Source organism: Nerophis lumbriciformis, linkage group LG03, assembly GCF_033978685.3.
Source record: "Nerophis lumbriciformis linkage group LG03, RoL_Nlum_v2.1, whole genome shotgun sequence".
NCBI lineage: Eukaryota > Metazoa > Chordata > Actinopteri > Syngnathiformes > Syngnathidae > Nerophis > Nerophis lumbriciformis.
In genome coordinates this window covers 21,584,987-21,605,341 of record NC_084550.2, presented here as the reverse complement: position 1 = coordinate 21,605,341, position 20,355 = coordinate 21,584,987, and the positions used below count along the sequence as shown (strand labels likewise).

Genomic DNA, 20,355 nt, shown 5'->3' with positions numbered 1-20,355 from the left:
CCATAATGTGTCACATTTTTGTGTTGATTTATTTTTTTTATTTTGTGGTTTGAATTCGTTTTTGGAGCTGTCATTCCACATTTATCAGTATTCACATTGGTCAGTAGGGGGCAGTGGGGCGTTTCTTCCCAATTGAATGCTATCACCTGCAGACCGGAAGTGTCTTGTCATTCTGATGAGCGCAACCAGTCTGTGAACAATTGAAACGTCCTGTGTGCTTTTTCCTCCTGTATAACAGGTTAGTTTTGGTGAATCAACTCACTGAATAATATCCATGTGATCTTTATAAGTTTAAGTACACATTCTGATGGTGGAGCCTAACTCTAAAGTGTTTGTGAGTTGTAGTTTGTATTTGTGAATGAATCCAGTGCACAGCTGCAGTAATCAATACAAAATGGCGACTTGAGTACGCAATGTTTATATAGGAACTTCTGATCCTAATTCAGACTCCCAAATTAGAGCTCCCGTTTTCTTATTGATTTTATAATGTATATTTGTATAATGTGTGTGTTCTGAAATAGTGACAGAGAATAGAACAAGGATGGACAATTCAACCCTTAACTCAACAATTAGTAGATGAGTGTTATGTGTGTGTTTATGTGTAAATAAATGAACACTGAAATTCAAGTATTTCTTTTATTTATGTATATATATATATACATAAATAATAATTTATTATATATATATATATATATATATATATATATATATATGTAATAAAAAAAAATATATATAGCTAGAATTCACTGAAAGTCAAGTATTTTTTATATATATATATCTTAACCACGCCCCAACCACGCCCCCACCCCACCCCGACCACGCCCCCCACCTCCCACCCCCACCTCCCGAAATCGGAGGTCTCAAGGTTGGCAAGTATGAGACAGAGAGACTTTTAAAACTGAAGAAAGATAAGGAAGACTTCTATAAACAAGTTATCGATGCTCTTGTTCAGAAGGAGCGGCGCATGGACTTCATTTATAAGTAAAGGTAAGACCATTACGTTTTAAAAAAATTAAATGTGCTTTTCATGATGGTATCCTTACATCACACTCAAATTTATAAGCGCAGGCCTAAATTTACCGCATGCCTTTGGTAAGCGCCGTAGTGAGAAGAGGTTTTAAATTAATTACCGCCCCGGCGCTAATTCAAGGAAATACAGTATGTAGGTATGTACTGTATTTGTGTATGTATGTGGGAGCGTAGGTACCTATGTATGTATGTATGTATGAATGTGAGTATATGTGTATTTGTATGTACAATATATTTGACTCCCAGTGTGTGTGGAAGCCAGAGTACGGCTCCAGTTCTGGTTGAGTTTTTGATCATTTTAACAAAATAATAGAATGGAAAATGACACAATATGTTAGCAGACTAATTAGGAGCCTTTGTTTGTTTACTTACTAATAAAAGACAAGTTGTCTTGTATGTTCACTATTTTATTTCAGGACTAAATTGCAATAATAAACATATGTTTAATGTACCCTAAGATTTTTTGTTCAAATAAAGCCAATAGTGACATTTTTTTTGTGGTCTCCTTTATGTAGAAAAGGACCAAAAAGTATTATTTCGATACTTTTCGGTCCATCGGGACAACGCTAACTCAAACTCAAAATCACTACAATATAAGGGCTATGGGTTTAACTCAAACATTAATAAACCGCATTCCCCCCCCGAATCATCAATCAACCCAAAAAACAAATTGATCGTCACAGTTTTGTCAGCAAAATATTTTAATGAATCTCTACACACAAAGACAACAATTGAGAAAAATAGAAAAGACGACAGCAGTGAAAGCACCAACATATACACGCATGTTTATATTCACTTCTTATGGATATTAATGTCACATCAAGTGTAGGCCTTTAATGAAAGATTATATTTTTCTTGAATGGAACATTATATAAAATATACTCTATATTGCCAAAAGTATTTGGCCACCCATCCAAATGATCAGAATCTGAGTCTGGGTTGGAGGTTGCCAGGAGAACGGTACATTTCGGACTGCATTGTGCCGAGTGTGACATTTTGGTGGAGGAGGAATTATGGTGTGGGGTTGTTTTTCCAGGACTGGTCCATCAGATTGCCAGATGGAAAAGCGTGATTCATCACTCCATAGAAGGTGTCTCCACTGCTCTAGAGTCCAGTGGGGACGTGCTTTACACCACTGTATCCCACGCTTTGCATTGGACTTGGTGATGCAGGGCTTAGATGCAGCTGCACGGCCATGGAAACCCATTCCATGAAGCTCTCTGCGTACTGTACGTGGGCTAATTGGAAGGTCACATGAAGTTTGGCGCTCTGTAGCAACTGACTGTGCAGAAAGTCTTTGCACTATGTGCTTCAGCATCCACTGACCCCTCTCTGTCAGTTTACGTGGCCTACCACTTGGTGGCTGAGTTGCTGTTGTTCCCAAACTCTTCACTTTTCTTATAATAAAGTTAAAGTTACATTTCACGACTGGATATGTTGCACAAGTAGCATCCTATGACAGTTCCAAGCTGGCCCATTCTTTAAAAAATGCCCAAGTGCTTGATTTTCTACACCGGGCCAAGTGATTAGGACACCTGATTCTCATCATTTGGATGGGTTCCAAAAACCTTTGGCAATATAGTGTATCAAACAAAACACCATGAAATTAAAAAAAGCACATATTAGTCAAAGGAGCAAAGCTACACCCCCCAAAACAGAAAAGGGACAGGTAACAAAACAATGTATTCTACCAACAAAGTATAATGAAATATATATATATTTATATCCAATATAAAAACATTGATGTGCTATGATTATGGAGCTTGAGATTAGTAATTGCATTTCAGTTGTGCAGTGGCGACAACACGAGTGTCTTCCTCAGAGTGAATCGAACCTCAGGCATCTGTTTTGATTCGCCAGCTATTTGGGAGGCCTCCTTCCGGCTTACTTGGTCATTGACACGGTGAAGGATGGTGACCATGTCTTCACCCCTTAAAACAGTACACAGGTACACAGGACTGTTACGCTACATCGCAATGAAAAATGCCCTTTGAGTGGCTATTTCAACATACCTGGGACAGCCCTCCTTCAGGTGCCGACACACCGATTGGATAAACCAGCTGCCGTCTGTTTTATGTCTCATTGCTGTATAATCCTCAACAGTTGCCACAGCAACGAGGATATCAGCTTCCTCAGGGATGAACTGAGAATCATCGGTCAGGTGTTCAGGTAATGACACACCACGGTGCGGGAGACTCCCCTGGCACGCCTGGATCAAAAACACTTTGGGTCTGCCAGTAAGCGGCGACCGGTCCCTTGCCTTGAAAGTTCTAGTTATTCCTTTAATGGGCACCGTTTGGAAATCAACCCCACAAACGACACCCTTCGCTCCATGACTGAGGACACAGCAGACAAAGACGTCGCCGTGGTTAGGGGCATCCTGAGGAACAACGAAAGCACCGTCGCGGAACTCCTTGACGTTCAAATCCTGCGGTTTCGCGGCGTCGTTCAGAGAGCTAAAGAACTCCAGTGTGTCTTCCATCTGTTGCTTGGTTTGGTCTTCACACATCAGCACTCGGAAGCCAAGCCAGCTGAACACCTCCGCCAAACAATCTGCACGAATATGACCGTGTCTCGTTAGACCAACGGCGCTCGGCTGTCGTCTCCACCGCCCTTCAAATCTCGTACCTTAAATACATGCATTTTTTAATAGCCTATTCTACATGTTTTTGGCTTAAAGTGTTAAACATCCATCCATCCATCCATCTTCAACCGCTTCGGGTCGCGGGGACAACAGCTTCAGCAGAGACCCCCAGACTTCCCACTCCAGAGCAACATTAGCAACTTCCTCCTGGGGAATCCCGAAGCGTTCCCAGGCCAGAGAGGAGATGTAATCCCCCCATCTGGTCCTTGGCCTGCTGCGGGGTCTCCTCCCAGTGGGACGTGCAACGAGGACCTCCCTAGGGAGACGCTCGTGAGGCATCCGCACTAGATGCCCGAACCACCTAAGCTGGTTCCTTTCCAAGCGAAGGAGCAGTGGCTCTACCCCGAGTCTCTCTCGGGTGACTGAACTTCTCACCCTATCTCTAAGGGAGATGCCAGCCAACCTTCTGAGGAAACTCATTTCGGCCGCTTGTATCCGTGATCTTATTCTTTTGGTCATGACCCACACTTCATGACCATAGGTGAGAGTAGGAATGTAGATAGCTCAGTAGACCAAGAGCTTTGCCTTCTGGCTCAGCTCTTGTTTCGTCACAACAGTGCGGCAGAGAGATTGCAATACTGCCCCAGCTGCTCCGATTCTCCGGCTGATTTCCTTCTCCATCTTTCCCTCACTCGTGAACAAGACCCCGAGATACTTAAACTCCTCCACCTGGGACAGAGTCTCGTTCTCTACCTGGACTGTACAAACCATTGGTTTTCCTGCTGAAAACCATGGCCTCAGATTTAGAGATGATGATCCTCATTCCAGCCGCTGAACACTCGGCTGCGAACCGATCCAGTGAGAGCTGAAGGTCACGAACCGAAGGTGCCATCAGGACCACATCATCTGCAAACCTTTAGCCCCCCCCGAGACTTACACCCCCACACCATGGTCACGACTCTGCCGAGTGTTAAACATATTTTTATGTATCTATTATCTGTAATAAAGTGAAGTATTTGTCTTGTTTTTTTTATCTTTTTTGGCAAATTTTGTGAAGATATTCACCAAGTGGGCAATATGGCCTAAAATCCATATCGCGATACACGGGTGAAACAAAAAAAAATTGAGTATTGTGCAAATGTTCGTTTATTGCAGCAATTATATAAAAAAAATAATATATGATGTAGGCTCATAACATGCAACTCAATACATTTCAAGACTTTTGATGTAACTTTGATGATTATTCGACCCGAACCAGTTTGCTTATCGCCCTAACCGCTCCACAGAGGACGCCATCTCCTCTGCATTCCACCTGAGCTTAGAACATCTGGTAGGAAAGGACACACACCTGCGGATTTTGTTTCTGGACTTCAGCTCGGCGTTCAACACAATCGTCCCGCAGCACTTGGTGAGCAAACTGGCCCCCCTTGGATTCAGTACTCCCCTATGCAACTGGCTGCTTGACTTCCTCACAGACAGACCCCAATCTGTGAGAGTGGGCGACAACACCTCCAGTGCCATCTCCCTGAGCCCCGGCTCCCCCCAGGGCTGCGTCCTGAGTCCGCTGTTGCTCACATTGATGCCCATGACTGCTGCACCAGGTCCACTACTATCACATTGTGAAGTATGCGGACGACACAACAGTAGTGGGACTCATCCGTGACAACAACGACATGGACTACAGGGAGGAGGTGAAACATCTGGTTGACTGGTGCAGAACCAACAACCTGGTCCTGAATGTCAACAAGACCAAGGAGATCATCGTCGACTTCAGGAGGCACCAGTCCAGCCACGCTCCACTCTTCATCAACGGCACAGCGGTGGAGATCGTAAGCAGCACCAAGTTCCTGGGGGTGCAGATAACTGACAATATGACCTGGTCCCTACACACCGGAGCGCTTGTAAAAAGAGCTCAGCAGCACATGCACTTTTTGCGACGGATGAAAAGAGCACAGCTCCATCCCCCCCATTCTCAGCACATTCTAGAGGCCCTATAGAGAGCCTGCTGACCAACAGCATCTCTGTCTGGACTGTAGCCTGCAGTGCCTCAGACTGGAAGTCTCTGCAGAGAGTGGTGAGGACGGCGGAAAAGATCATCAAGATTCCTCTTCCTCCCTCTGGGAAATCGCAAAAAGCCGCTGCCTGACCAGGGCTCAGAAAATCTGTAGAGACTCCTCCCACCCCCACCAAGGACCGTTTTCACTGCTGGACTCTAGAAAGAGGTTCCGTAGCCAAACCTCCAGGTTCTGTAACAGCTTCTCCCTCAGGCCATAAGACTCTTGAACGCATCATAATAATCCCCTCAATTCACCCCCCAAAACGGATTAACTCGCTGGAATATAAAGACAATATAACAGACATCCATAAACCTGGATGCATATGCAAAAGTGCAATATATTTATCTGTACAGTAATCTATTTATTAACATCTGCACCTTATTGCTCTTTTATCCTGCACTACAACGAGCTAATGCAACACAATTGCGTTATTATCTGTACTGTAGAGTTAACATTTGAACAGTAAAAGGAAGTCTAAGTCTAAGTCATTATGGCTTACAGCTTATGGAAACCTGGAATTTAAAATTTCTAAACAATTTGACCTCGAGATGGACAAGCGGTAGAAAAAGGGATGGATGTATAGTTTCACATTTGAAGTTGAATTACTGAAAATAAATGGAGTTCTACACGATGATCTTCAGCTCTCACTGGATTGGTTTGCAGCCGAGTGTGAAGCGACTGCGATGAGAATCAGCACCTCCAAGTCCGAGTCCATGGTTCTTGCCCGGAAAAGGGTGGAGTGCCATCTCCAGGTTGGGAGGGAGACCCTGCCCCAAGTGGAGGAGTTCAAGTACCTCGGAGTCTTGTTCACGAGTGGGGGAAGAGTGGCTCGTGAGATCGACAGGTGGATCGGTGCGGCGCCTTCAGTAATGCGGACGCTGTATTGATTCGTTGTGGTGAAGAAGGAGCTGAGCCGGAAGGCAAAGCTCTCAATTTACCGGTCCATCTACATTCCCATCCTCACCTATGGTCATGAGCTTTGGGTTATGAAAGGACAAGATCACGGGTACAAGCGGCCAAAATGAGTTTCCTCCGCCGGGTGGCGGGTCTCTCCCTTACAGATAGGGTGAGAAGCTCTGCCATCCGAGAGGAGCTCAAAGTAAAGCCACTGCTCCTCCACATCGAGAGAAGCCAGATGAGGTGGTTCGGGCATCTGGTCAGGATGCCACCCGAACGCCTCCCTCGGGAGGTGTTTAGGGCACATCCGACCGGTAGGAGGCCACGGGGAAGACCCAGGACACGTTGGGAAGACTATGTCTCCCGGCTGGCCTGGGAACGCATATTACTTATTTCATGTTTAATGTATAAAAAACGTATTTAGAAGTAAACAGTTTTGTTATGCTCCAACTATGAAAATATTTAAGTTTAATAACAATCCTACTTTATCCGTTTATCGCAGTCATGTCCGGCCCCAATTAACCGCAGTAAACGAGGGACGACTGGATTCTCATACTTACGAGCATCTCGCTCCGATCCAGTTCTTGTTGTGCCATCTTGGAAGTTCAGGTTGTTTATTATCAAACAGACGCCAACGGGACAGCTTGTTATTCGGTACTGCTCATCCTAAAAAACATTCAAAACACAACAACGGTTTCTACGGAGTCTCACTCGGTATCTATAGGAAGGGTGGTCAAACTTCCAGTTTTACAGTAACAGGTTGACCCCCCCGGACAGTTTTGATTTCCTTTCCATTCTGTCTCTTTGGTAAAAAAAACCAACAACAACAAAATAATTTGACCAATGTCTCCTGTTCAAACGTTGATATTCCAATGTACAGCAAGAAGAGGATTCATATGGCCCAACAGCAGTGTTGGGTTAATTACTGAAAACCAATAACTAGTAACAGTTACTAGTTACTTTATTTCAAAACTAACTCAGTTACTTACACCAAAAAGTAATGCGTTACTGTGAAAAGTAACTATTTAGTTACTTTTATATATTTTTTATTTTATTTTTTATTTTAAGGCCCCCTTTAATTCCCTTTTAGCCTTCATTTCAGTACTGTTATTGCACCGGAGAATAACACAATCTGTTGATCAACTTGACATGCATTTGCATCACTGAACTCTGCTAAGCAATGTGGTCTACATACAACACACAAAAACAACGATATGTTTCAAAGGGCCAATTTGTTTCAGGCCAGAACAAATTGACAAAACAATTTGAAATAGCTGCAACATAACATACATAAGTAACAAACAGCATAATAACAACATAGCTGTAAACCAAGAAAGGCACACACTACATACACAAAGCCTAACCAGGCGTTTTTCTCTTTTAAGGAATTGTGAAATAAAATCATGTCTGAAGCCCAGAACACTACACATTTCCCCAGTTTTAGTTTAGAGATGAAAGATTGGCCTGGCCCACTAGGATCCCTCTTTATGTTTGTGAACTTTATAGTCTGTACATTTAGAGTGATGTGATAATCAAACACTCTAGAAGTCTAGAATGAAAGAGCAACAGTATATAAGAGAATTGACAGAGTGCGTGTACCTTCAGTGCGCAGTGCCTCGTTAAAATCCAGCCGCTGTTGCTTAGGAGGTGAAGTGTGTCTCTCTTTACTAGCTTCGTCGAAGCATCTTGCTTTTGTAGCTGTTTCAGCAGATTTGAATCGCTAGGATAGGATCTTTGATCCAAGACACAACTTACATTTAACTAAAATGTTCTTTTCTTTGTGGTCGACAAAAGAAAAGTAGTGATAATATCTCCATGTTAAGAAACTCGGCTTTTTAACGCGTTAGTCCCAACACTGCCCAACAGCACAACTCACCTTCTTCTTCTTACTCGCTGGTAGGACATGTTCTAATTAGAGTGGAGAAACACAGAGTTACACAGGAAAGCTTTACTTCGTATAATTCCGACGAGTTATTATGTTATCTTACTACTACTGATATAAGGAGAGGTGGATCCACACCTGAGCACGGTGCTTTGATGGTCTTTTTAGGTAAGGTGAAGTTCCTCAGCTCCGGAAAAGTGGTTTGAAGGTCTTCATCAGTTTGCAGGAGACTCAAGAAAGCTTGGCAGGTGTCTTCTCCCTTATTGATGATTTTATCCACAAGTTCCACCACATGGCCTTCTACGTTCTCTTTGCAGATGGATTTAAGATTGTTGTACTCGCGGGTCGTCACGAGTTTGTTCTCGAGAACTTTGTTGAGGATCAACCTGTAGTCCCCGCACAACGTGGTCTGGAGGAATATTTTTCTGTTTCTCGTTGTGTCTTTGGCTGACATGCTGGACCTGAAATGAACAACAAACGGATTATAATAATAACAGAGTCATCATTTGTGCCGTCAAACCATTAAATGTTTAAATCAGATTAATCACAGGTTTGATGCGGATTAATATAGAGTATTCACGATTAACTATCCTTCTTTTTCAATCCATATGAATCGTGTTTCATTTTGCATAATCAAAGACACTTAAGAAAGACGGTAAAATATATATATATATATGTGTGTCAGGTTCAAACACTGATGACATCTATTAAACAAGACAAGAGGCAAGGAATTAAACAGAGACAGAATTCAATTTGGACTCAATTGAGGAGATACGTCTGGACACACTGTACCCTTGTACAGTATCTCAGCACGCTCTGCCAAAAGATTGCACTCCTCCTTCTTTATTTGACTTTCTTCCCCCACCTGACCACAGCTGCTTCCATGTGGAAGTGGGTCGTAAACAGCGTTGCCTTTGGTTACCGAACAGTTCAAAAGAAGAGGTCGTAAAATAGTTCAAAAAGAGTTCCATAAAATAGTTCAATAAGGGTTCGTAAAATACTTCAAAAAGAGTTCGTCTGGAAATTGGGCAGATCCTGCTTCCCCCACCTGACCACAGCTGCTTCCAGAAGGAAGTGGGTCGTAAACAGCGTTGCCTTTGGTTACCGAACAGTTCAAAAGAAGAGGTCGTAAAATAGTTCAAAAAGAGTTCCATAAAATAGTTCAATAAGGGTTCGTAAAATACTTCAAAAAGAGTTCGTCTGGAAATTGGGCAGATCCTGCCATCTGTCCGCTTTGAAGTCACAGTGGAGTTTTACGAGCCTTCCTCCTGGTAGGCCCCAAAGACAAAGCTTTTGTGATAATTTAGAAACAACTATTCTAACAATATGTATTAAAGGTGTAACGGTACGTGTATTTGTATTGAACCGTTTCGGTACGGGGGGTTCCGGTTCGGTTCGGAGGTGTACCGAACGAGTTTCCACACAGACATATTAAGTAGCGCACCGCACGTTGTGTAAACATTGCACACTGAGGCACAACACACGGCATGCTAGCAGCTAACGGGCTACTACAACATGCAAAAGCCAGAGCTGGAAGACCCTCTTGCCTCGTTAAGATCTCCCGTTTGGGAACATTTCAGTTTCGCGGTGCGATACAACAATAGATAACATCGCTTCAACAAAGAGAAAGACGAACAAACACAGCTCCCACCGCATTCAAGCAGCCTCTCCTCGGCGAGTCAGGCAGGGCTAAAGCAATAACAAATGTTTTTATAGCAGCAGATTTAAGACCATATTGCATTAAAAACTAGATTTTGAGCCACTTCTATGGTGGAAGAACAATGAGCCCATATATCCTCTTACTGCCAAGTTAGCCAGGCACTACCTCGCCATACCTGCTACCTCCGTGCCCAGTGAAAGGGTATTTTCCACAGCTGGAGACATTTTAACTGCAAGCAGGTCTGCCCTTTCTGCAGACTTTGTGGATACACTTTTATTTATTCTGAGCAACAACTTGAAGCAGTTTAATGTTGCACTTTATATGTGGAAATGTTGCACTTTACATGTAGAAAGGTTTTGTTAAGAAACCAATTCCGAGCCTTATCTTATTTAGTTTTTATTTTATATATGTTGACTGCATTAACCCTGGCAATGGACCCTGTGTGTATATGTATGTTATTGTTATGCTTAGCATTCATGACTGCCTGCTGTTGCACTTATCAGCCTAGTGGTGGCTCACATCCATCACACACACAGCTATTTTAAAGCAATGTTAAAAGGATAAAGCCATTGTTTACAAATTTTGGTAAATAAATAACCATAAAATGTATCCATCCATCCATTTTCTTCCGCTTATCCGAGGTCGGGTCGCGAAGGCAGCAGCCTAAGCAGGGAAGCCCAGACTTCCTTCTCCCCAGCCACTTCGTCCAGCTCTTCCTGTGGGACCCCGAGGCGTTCCCAGGCCAGCCGGGAGACATAGTCTTCCCAACGTGTCCTGGGTCTTCCCCGCGGCCTCCTACCGGTCGGACGTGCCCTAAACACCTCCCTAGGGAGGCGTTCGGGTGGCATGCTGACCAGATGCCCGAACCACCTCATCTGGCTCCTCTCCATGTGGAGGAGCAGTGACTTTACTTTGAGCTCCTCCCGGATGACAGAGCTTCTCACCCTATCTCTAAGGGAGAGACCCGCCACCCGGCAGAGGAAACTGATTTCGGCCGCTTGTACCCGTGATCTTGTCCTTTCGGTCATAACCCAAAGCTCATGACCATAGGTAAGGATGGGAACATAGATGGACTGGTAAATTGAGAGCTTTGCCTTCCGGTTCAGCTCCTTCTTCACCACAACGGATCGATACAGCCTTGGATCCCGAGGTGTTACCAGGCCAGCCGGGAGAGATAGTCTTCCCAACGTGTCCTGGGTCTTCTCCATGGCCTCCTACCGGTCGGACGTGCCCTAAACACCTCCCTCGGGAGGCGTTCGGGTGGCATCCTGACCAGATGCCCGAACCACCTCATCTGGCTCCTCTCGAGCAGCGGCTTTACTTTGAGCTCCTCCCGGATGGCAGAGCTTCTCACCCTATCTCTAAGGGAGAGCCCCGCCACCCGGCGGAGGAAACTCATTTCGGCCGCTTGTACCCGTGATCTTGTCCTTTCGGTCATAACCCAAAGCTCATGACCATAGGTGAGGATGGGAACGTAGATCCACCGGTAAATTGAGAGCTTTGCCTTCCGGCTCAGCTCCTTCTTCACCACAACGGATCGATACAGCGTCCGCATTACTGAAGAAGCCGCACCGATCCGCCTGTCGATCTCACGATCCACTCTTCCCTCACTCGTGAACAAGACTCCGAGGTACTTGAACTCCTCCACTTGGGGCAATATCTCCTCCCCAACCCGGAGATGGCACTCCACCCTTTTCCGGGTGAGAACCATGGACTCGGACTTGGAGGTGCTGATTCTCATCCCAGTCGCTTCACACTCGGCTGCGAACCGATCCAGAGAGAGCTGAAGATCCTGGCCAGATGAAGCCATCAGGACCACATCATCTGCAAAAAGCAGAGACCTAATCCTGCAGCCACCAAACCAGATCCCCTCAACGCCCTGACTGTGCCTAGAAATTCTGTCCATAAAAGTTATGAACAGAATCGGTGACAAAGGGCAGCCTTGGCGGAGTCCAACCCTCACTGGAAACGTGTCCGACTTACTGCCGGCAATGCGGAACAAGCTCTGACACTGATCATACAGGGAGCGGACTGCCACAATCAGACAGTCCGATACTCCATACTCTATGAGCACTCCCCACAGGACTTCCCGAGGGACACGGTCGAATGCCTTCTCCAAGTCCACAAAACACATGTAGACTGGTTGAGCAAACTCCCATGCACCCTCAAGGACCCTGCCGAGAGTATAGAGCTGGTCCACAGTTCCACGACCAGGACGAAAACCACACTGTTCCTCGAGATTCCGAGGTTCGACTATCCGGCGTAGCCTCCTCTCCAGTACACCCGAATAGACCTTACCGGGAAGGCTGAGGAGTGTGATCCCACGATAGTTAGAACACACCCTCCGGTTCCCCTTCTTAAAGAGAGGAACCATCACCCCGGTCTGCCAATCCAGAGGTACCGCCCCCGATGTCCACGCGGGATGTATATTTTGTTGTTTTCTTACTGTACCGAAAATGAACCAAACCGTGACCTCTAAACCGAGGTACGTAACGAACCAAAATTTTTGTGTACCGTTACACCAGACCTGGGCAAATTAAGGCCCGGGGGCCACATGCGGCCCGTTGTGCAGTCATGTTTTCTAATGACCGTAAGTCTTCAACTATACAACATATTTCAATGGTTGGAATCTGGGTTAATGGATGATATACCAGTTACTATGGTAATCTAATTAGTTACTATGGTAATGTAATTAGTTACTATGGTCATCTACGTCACAGCAGCTCAGACGAGGCACCAAGCAGTGTGGGCGGGAAGCGTTTCCACAGACGCGGGAGGAGATTTTCACAACAAAGTCCTAAAGCTTAGTGATATAAAGAATAGAATAGAATAGAAAGTACTTTATTGATCCCTGGGGGAAATTCAGCAAATATCAGATATATTAGAATTGTGGGTGGGTTTATTTTGTACCCTTCGCGTTCATATTTCACTGTTTGTTGCGTTTCACTTGATTGTAACATATGTCGATCGAAAGGGGGCATGACATTCATATTTTGTCAATATTTAGTGTTTTATCGTTCATAGAAAAATGTAAAAATTCCATTACGTTTTTTAAGGCGGTCTGTCATAACGTTTTTAGCATTCAATCAGACATTATTGTGAGGTTTTGTATTAGTGTTCCTAAAAAATAGATATACCGGCCCCCAGACACATTTTTTTTCTCTAAATATGGCCCCCGAGTCAAAATAATTGCCCAGGCCTGCGTTACACCCTTAATATATATATATATATATATATATATATATATATATATATATATATATATATATATATATATATATATATATATATATAATTTTTTCGCCTTTTGAAGGGGAGAAAACTGGAAAATTGATCTTGAAAGTCCTTAAAAAAGTGCTTGAATTTGGCCATGGAAAAGATGTATGTGCTATGAGATGCAAAAAAGTGAAACTTGAACATAACTTTGTCCAAAATAGATCGATCATATATTTTTGTTCACCTTTCTTCACACACCTCATCCTGGTTAAAAAAATAATAATAATGGCGGAACAATGTCTGAATGCATGAGTGGGAGGTTTTAGGACAAACAGTGTAGTGTTGGATGCTACCAGGAAGACCGAGCCATTTTGCATTTTTGCAAAGTGGGTGTTAGGTAGCACACATTCCTAATTTTGATTCAACAACCTTGTAAGCCTTTTTTTTCTTTTTTTTTTTTTCAGATATATGCATACTAGTTTTAGCTATTTGGCTGTTCTATTTGTTTTATTTTTTTTAAATTATGTTTTTTTTTTTTTTTTAATGTTTTTTTTTTTTTTTTTTTTTAATACACTAGCACTTTGAGGTTGTTTACTCAATGTAAAGTGCTTTTTACAAAAAAAATCTATTATTATTATTATTATTATTATTATTATTATTATTATGTTATTGAACTTTGACACCTAATTTGATTTGATCTGAACTTTTAGGACACATTTTTATAACTGAAAGAAAAACAAAACTTTTATTACCTGCAGGAGTGCAGATGGTGGTTTTTAAACACTCAAGAGTCACTTCATTAGGTACACCTGCTTGAACACGGGGTCAACATATTGTCATTTTACCGGAATAAATGGTAAATAGATTATACTTTTATTTCCACATTGGACGTGACTAGGTTGGTAGAAGCTGGGGATCGAACCAGGAACCCTCAGGTTGCTGACACGGGCCACTCTCCCAACCGCGCCACACCACACAATAGAATAGACGCAAGCAATCTTTCTTAACATGTCCATAAATAGTAAAAAAAAAACCCCAAAAAAAACATTTGTAATAAACATTTCTTGCAAAAATTGTATAATTAAGTCAAGTGTTCCGTAACTTCCATCCATCCATCCATCTTCTTCCGCTTATCCGAGGTCGGGTCGCGGGGGCAGCAGCCTAAGCAGGGAAGCCCAGACTTCCCCCTCCCCAGCCACTTCGTCCAGCTCTTCCTGTGGGACCCCGAGGCGTTCCCAGGCCAGCCGGGAGACATAATCTTCCCAACGTGTCCTGGGACTTCCCCGCGGCCTCCTACCGGTCGGACGTGCCCTAAACACCTCCCTAGGGAGGCGTTCGGGTGGCATCCTGATCAGATGCCCGAACCACCTCATCTGGCTCCTCTCGATGTGGAGGAGCAGCGGCTTTACTTTGAGCTCCTCCCGGATGGCAGAGCTTCTCACCCTATCTCTAAGGGAGAGCCCCGCCACCCGGCGGAGGAAACTCATTTCGGCCGCTTGTACCCGTGATCTTGTCCTTTCGGTCATAACCCAAAGCTCATGACCATAGGTGAGGATGGGAACGTAGATCGACCGGTAAATTGAGAGCTTTGCCTTCCGGCTCAGCTCCTTCTTCACCACAACGGATCGATACAGGGTCCGCATAACCGAAGACGCTGCACCGATCCGCCTGTCAATCTCACGATCCACTCTTCCCTCACTCGTGAACAAGACTCCGAGGTACTTGAACTCCTCCACTTGGGGCAAGATCTCCTCCCCAACCCGGAGATGGCACTCCACCCTTTTCCGGGCGAGAACCATGGACTCGGACTTGGAGGTGCTGATTCTCATCCCAGTCGCTTCACACTCAGCTGCGAACCGATCCAGTGAGAGCTGAAGATCCTGGCCAGATGAAGCCATCAGGACCACATCATCTGCAAAAAGCAGAGACCTAATCCTGCAGCCACCAAAACCAGATCCCCTCAAAGCCTTGACTGAGCCTAGAAATTCTGTCCATAAAAGTTATGAACAGAATCGGTGACAAAGGGCAGCCTTGGCGGAGTCCAACCCTCACTGGAAACGTGTCCGACTTACTACCGGCAATGCGGACCAAGCTCTGGCACTGATCATACAGGGAGCGGACTGCCACAATCAGACAGTCCGATACCCCATACTCTCTGAGCACTCCCCACAGGACTTCCCGAGAGACACGGTCGAATGCCTTCTCCAAGTCCACAAAACACATGTAGACTGGTTGGGCAAACTCCCATGCACCCTCAAGGACCCTGCCGAGAGTATAGAGCTGGTCCACAGTTCCACGACCAGGACGAAAGCCACACTGTTCCTCCTGAATCCGAGGTTCGACTATCCGGCGTAGCCTCCTCTCCAGTACACCTGAATAGACCTTACCGGGAAGGCTGAGGAGTGTGATCCCACGATAGTTAGAACACACCCTCCGGTTCCCCTTCTTAAAGAGAGGAACCACCACCCCGGTCTGCCAATCCAGTGGTACCGCCCCCGATGTCCACGCGATGCTGCAGAGTCTTGTCAACCAAGACAGCCTCACAGCATCCAGAGCCTTAAGGAACTCCGGGCGGATCTCATCCACCCCCGGGGCCTTGCCACCGAGGAGCTTTTTAACTACCTCAGCAACCTCAGCCCCAGAAATAGGAGAGCCCACCACAGACTCCCCAGGCACTGCTTCCTCATAGGAAGACGTGTTGGTGGGATTGAGGAGGTCTTCGAAGTATTCCCTCCACCGATCCACAACATCCGCAGTCGAGGTCAGCAGAACACCATCCTCGCCATACACGGTGTTGATAGTGCACTGCTTCCCCTTCCTGAGGCGGCGGATGGTGGTCCAGAATTGCTTCGAAGCCGTCCGGAAGTCATTTTCCATGGCCTCACCGAACTCCTCCCATGTCCGAGTTTTTGCCTCTGCGACCGCTGAAGCTGCACACTGCTTGGCCTGTCGGTACCTGTCCGCTGCCTCAGGAGTCCTATGAGTCAAAAGAACCCGATAGGACTCCTTCTTCAGCTTGACGGCATCCCTCACCGCCGGTGTCTACCAACGGGTTCTAGGATTACCGCCACGACAAGCACCAACTACCTTGCGGCCACAGCTCCAATCAGCCGCCTCGACAATAGAGGCGCGGAACATGGTCCATTTGGACTCAATGTCCAGCACCTCCCTCGTGACATGTTTAAAGTTCTTCCGGAGGTGGGAATTGAAACTCTCTCTGACAGGAGACTCTGCCAGACGTTCCCAGCAAACCCTCACAATGCGTTTGGGCCTGCCAGGTCTGTCCGGCATCCTCCCCCACCATCGCAGCCAACTCACCACCAGGTGGTGATCGGTAGAAAGCTCCGCCCCTCTCTTCACCCGAGTGTCCAAAACATGAGGCCGCAAATCCGATGACACAACTACAAAGTCGATCATGGAACTGCGGCCTAGGGTGTCCTGGTGCCAAGTGCACATATGGACACCCTTATGTTTGAACATGGTGTTCGTTATGGACAATCTGTGACGGGCACAATAGTCCAATAACAAAACACCGCTCGGGTTCAGATCCGGGCAGCCATTCTTCCCGATCACGCCTCTCCACGTTTCACTGTCGCTGCCAACATGAGCATTGAAGTCCCCCAGTAGAACGAGGGAATCACCCGGGGGAGCACTCTCAAGTACTCCCTCGAGTGAATCCAAAAAGGGTGGGTACTCTGAGCTGCGGTTTGGCGCGTAAGCGCAAACCACAGTCAGGACCCGTTCCCCCACCCAAAGGCAGAGGGAAGCCACCCCCTCGTCCACCGGGTTAAACTCCAACGTGCAGGCTCTGAGCCGGGGGGAAACAAGAATTCCCACCCCAGCCCGTCGCCTCTCACTGCCGGCAACGCCAGAGTGGAAGAGAGTCCAGCCCCTCTCGAGAGAACTGGTTCCAGAGCCCTTGCCGTGCGTCGAAGTGAGTCCGACTATATCTAGCCGGAACTTCTCCACCTCGCGCACTAGCTCAGGCTCCTTCCCCCCCAGCGAGGTGAGGTTCCACTTCCCAAGAGCTAGCTTCTGTAGCCGAGGATCGGACCGCCAAGTGCCCTGCCCTCGGCTGCCGCCCAGCTCACATCGCACCCGACCTCTATGACCCCTGCTATGGGTGGTGAGCCCATCGGAGGGGGGACCCACGTTGCCTCTTCGGGCTGTGCCCGGCCGGGCCCCATGGGGACAGGCCTGGCCACCAGGCGCTCGCCATCGTGCCCCACCTCCGGGCCTGGCTCCAGAGGGGGGCCCCGGTGACCCGCGTCCGGGCAAGGGAAATCTGGGTTCCTTGTTTGTTTTCTTCATAGAGGTCTTCGAGCTGCTCTTTGTCTGATCCCTCACCTAGGACCAGTTTGTCTTGGGAGACCCTACCAGGGGGCATAAAGCCCCCGGACAACATAGCTCCTAGGATCATTGGGACACGCAAACTCCTCTACCACGTTAAGGTGGCAGCTCAGAGAGGAGTGTTCCGTAACTTATGCAATGCAATAGCATTTTAGGGCGTAAACAATACATGCACGATCATATTGTCTTTTTTTTTGACTTACCTCTTGAAGTCAGAAGAAAAAAAAAAAGTTAACTTTTCCCCCAAAAAGGTTCCAGATAAACACTTTAAATGATACCTTAAAGCGTCTGCTTGACCGAGGATAAATGAAACAGTTTGAAAGTCAACAAAGAAGCAGCATGTATCCACGCCTCATCCCATCAGGTACAGGATGATAAAAACCCTTCAGGGCGTAAACGGTAACAAGACCACAGTCTAAGTCCCGTGGGAGGGGAGGAGGTTGAGGAAGTGGGGATTATTATTTGCATAGACAACATCGATACCAAAGGTAGTGTATCGGAACGATACTGATATTTTGGACTTCTCTTTTAAGATTATTTTCTGAAAATATATTGAATATACACTATATTGCCACCTGCCTTGACTCACATAATTCATCCCAAAGGTGTTCAGGTCAGGCCAGTCAAGTTCATCCACACCAGACTCGGTCGTCCATGTCTGTGTGGACTTTGCTTTGTGCAATGGTGCACAGTCATGTTGGAAGAGGAAGGGGGTGGCGCTCCAAACTGTTCCCACAAGGTTGGGAGCAAAGAAGGGCCCAAAATGTTGCATTCTCACACCGAAACCGACATTTGTTTACCAGGATGAGGCGGTGGAAGAAAGGTCAAAAACAAAAAAATAAAAGCTACATTTAGTTTTGACAGCGTCAAACAACATTTTTGGGGATTTTTTACTTTTAAATCTCATAGCACATTACTGTGGTGCGTTCAAGGAACCTTGATTAAAGTCCGAAACAGACCGCCCCCAGTAGATGCACTAATGATTATAACAATATAATAATGATGTATTATTATTCAAGTTAAAGTACCAATAATTGTCACACGCACACTAGGTGTGGTGACATTTGTCCTCTGCATCCCCTTGTTCACCCCCTGGGAGGTGAGGGGAGCAGTGAGCAGCAGCGGTGGCCACGCCCAGGAATCATTTTGCTGATTTAACCCCCAATTCCAACCCTTGATGCCGAGTGCCAAGCAGGGAGGTAATGGGTCACATTTTTATAGTCTTTGGTGTGACTCGGCCGGGGTTTGAACTCACGATCTACCGATCTCAGGGTGGACACTCTAACCACTAGGCCACTGAGTAGGTGTGCATTATTATAGGTGTGTATTATAGGTTTAGTAGTATGATTATTATTATTATTGTTATCTACTAATAATAATCCTATACATGAATCAGCGAATCTCTAACTTACACTATAAAGACTAAATGGAATCTTGCACATTTACATGTGTTTTTTTGTTTGGGCCCCTTCGGGAGTGTAATAATAATAATAATAATAATAATAATAATAATAATAAGGTCCTGTGACAATTTTTTTAGTTTTTCAGGTGGAATTCTTTCCCATTCTTGCTTGATGTACAGCTTAAGTTGTTCAACAGTCCGTTGTGGTATTTTAGGCTTCATAATGCGCCACACATTTTCAATGGGAGACAGGTCTGGACTACAGGCAGGCCAGTCTAGTACCCGCACTCTTTTACTACGATAGCTTGGCATCGTCTTGCTGAAATAAGCAGGGGCGTCCATGATAACGTTGCTTGGATGGCAACATATGTTGCTCCAAAACCTGTATGTACCTTTCAGCATTAATGGCGCCTTCACAGATGTGTAAGTTACCCATGCCTTGGGCACTAATACACCCCCATACCATCACAGATGCTGGCTTTTCAACTTTGCGCCTAGAACAATCCGGATGGTTCTTTTCCTCTTTTGTCCGGAGGACACGACGTCCACAGTTTCCAAAAACAATTTGAAACGTGGACTCGTCAGACCAAAGAACACTTTTCCACTTTGCATCAGTCCATCTTAGATGAGTTCAGGCCCAGCGAAGCCGACGGCGTTTCTGGGTGTTGTTGATAAACGGTTTTCGACTTGCATAGGAGAGTTTAACTTGCATTTACAGATGTAGCGACCAACTGTAGTTACTGACAGTGGCTTTTCTGAAGTGTTCCTGAGCCCATGTGGTGATATCCTTTACACACCGATGTCGCTTTTTGATGCAGTACAGCCTGAGAATAAAAATTTGAATAAAATTAGGACATAATAGAAGTATGAACACAAATGACTACTAGCATACCTGGTGTGTGTACACTTGAACTACTTTACGTGTCCACATCTGAACAATGAACCGGCAAAATGAATCCGAAGGCTGCAACCTTTCCTTTGACACGGGCTTGTTTTCTCGTCCACTCACCCATCTTGCCGCACATGCACATTGACAAAGACTGTTCATTGGAGAACATCACATCTCTAACGGACACATAAAACCCAGACACACACACCCTCCAAAGTCTTCGCCAAACAACGGAAGCTGCCAGGGGTTTTGTTTACCTCCGTCGTGTACTAACTTGTCCAAATATGTGCCTATGCAGAAAGTAACAAAGCAAAAAGCTGGGAGACAAAAACTCAATGAAAGTGAGCAAATATTATTACATGATGTAATACAGTGTTTCTCAACCATAG

The 20,355-nt window shown here is 45.6% G+C and overlaps 1 protein-coding gene across 3 annotated transcripts; it reads right to left on the bottom strand.

Annotated features, from left to right (window-relative positions):
- Positions 1-1,712: 1,712 nt before the first annotated feature.
- On the bottom strand, positions 1,713-20,119 carry LOC133580972 (caspase-8-like). Of its 3 annotated transcripts, none has more exons than XM_061935221.1 (7): positions 19,970-20,119; positions 19,470-19,901; positions 8,588-8,910; positions 8,444-8,475; positions 7,128-7,233; positions 3,042-3,657; positions 1,713-2,960 (listed from the first exon to the last, which is right to left on the bottom strand). In XM_061935221.1, exons 2-7 carry the CDS (start codon positions 19,541-19,543, stop codon positions 2,813-2,815), a joined length of 1,299 nt encoding a protein of 432 aa, XP_061791205.1. In that variant the 5' UTR covers positions 19,544-19,901; positions 19,970-20,119; the 3' UTR covers positions 1,713-2,812. The 3 variants fall into 3 exon arrangements, with proteins under 3 accessions (XP_061791205.1, XP_061791212.1, XP_061791220.1); XM_061935228.1 differs by having other exon boundaries at positions 19,541-19,901; XM_061935236.1 differs by lacking the exons at positions 19,470-19,901; positions 19,970-20,119 and adding an exon at positions 17,879-18,009.
- Between the last annotated feature and the right edge of the window lie 236 nt (positions 20,120-20,355).

Coding starts and splice junctions, on each gene's coding strand:
- LOC133580972 (XM_061935221.1), bottom strand. CDS start 19,543: ATGGTATGGGGGTGTATTAGTGCCCAAGGCATGGGTAACTTACACATC. Junction 7,234..8,443: donor CAGCGAGTAAGAAGAAGAAG/GTGAGTTGTGCT, acceptor AATGTTTTTTAG/GATGAGCAGTACCGAATAAC. Junction 2,961..3,041: donor CTGAAGGAGGGCTGTCCCAG/GTATGTTGAAAT, acceptor TACTGTTTTAAG/GGGTGAAGACATGGTCACCA.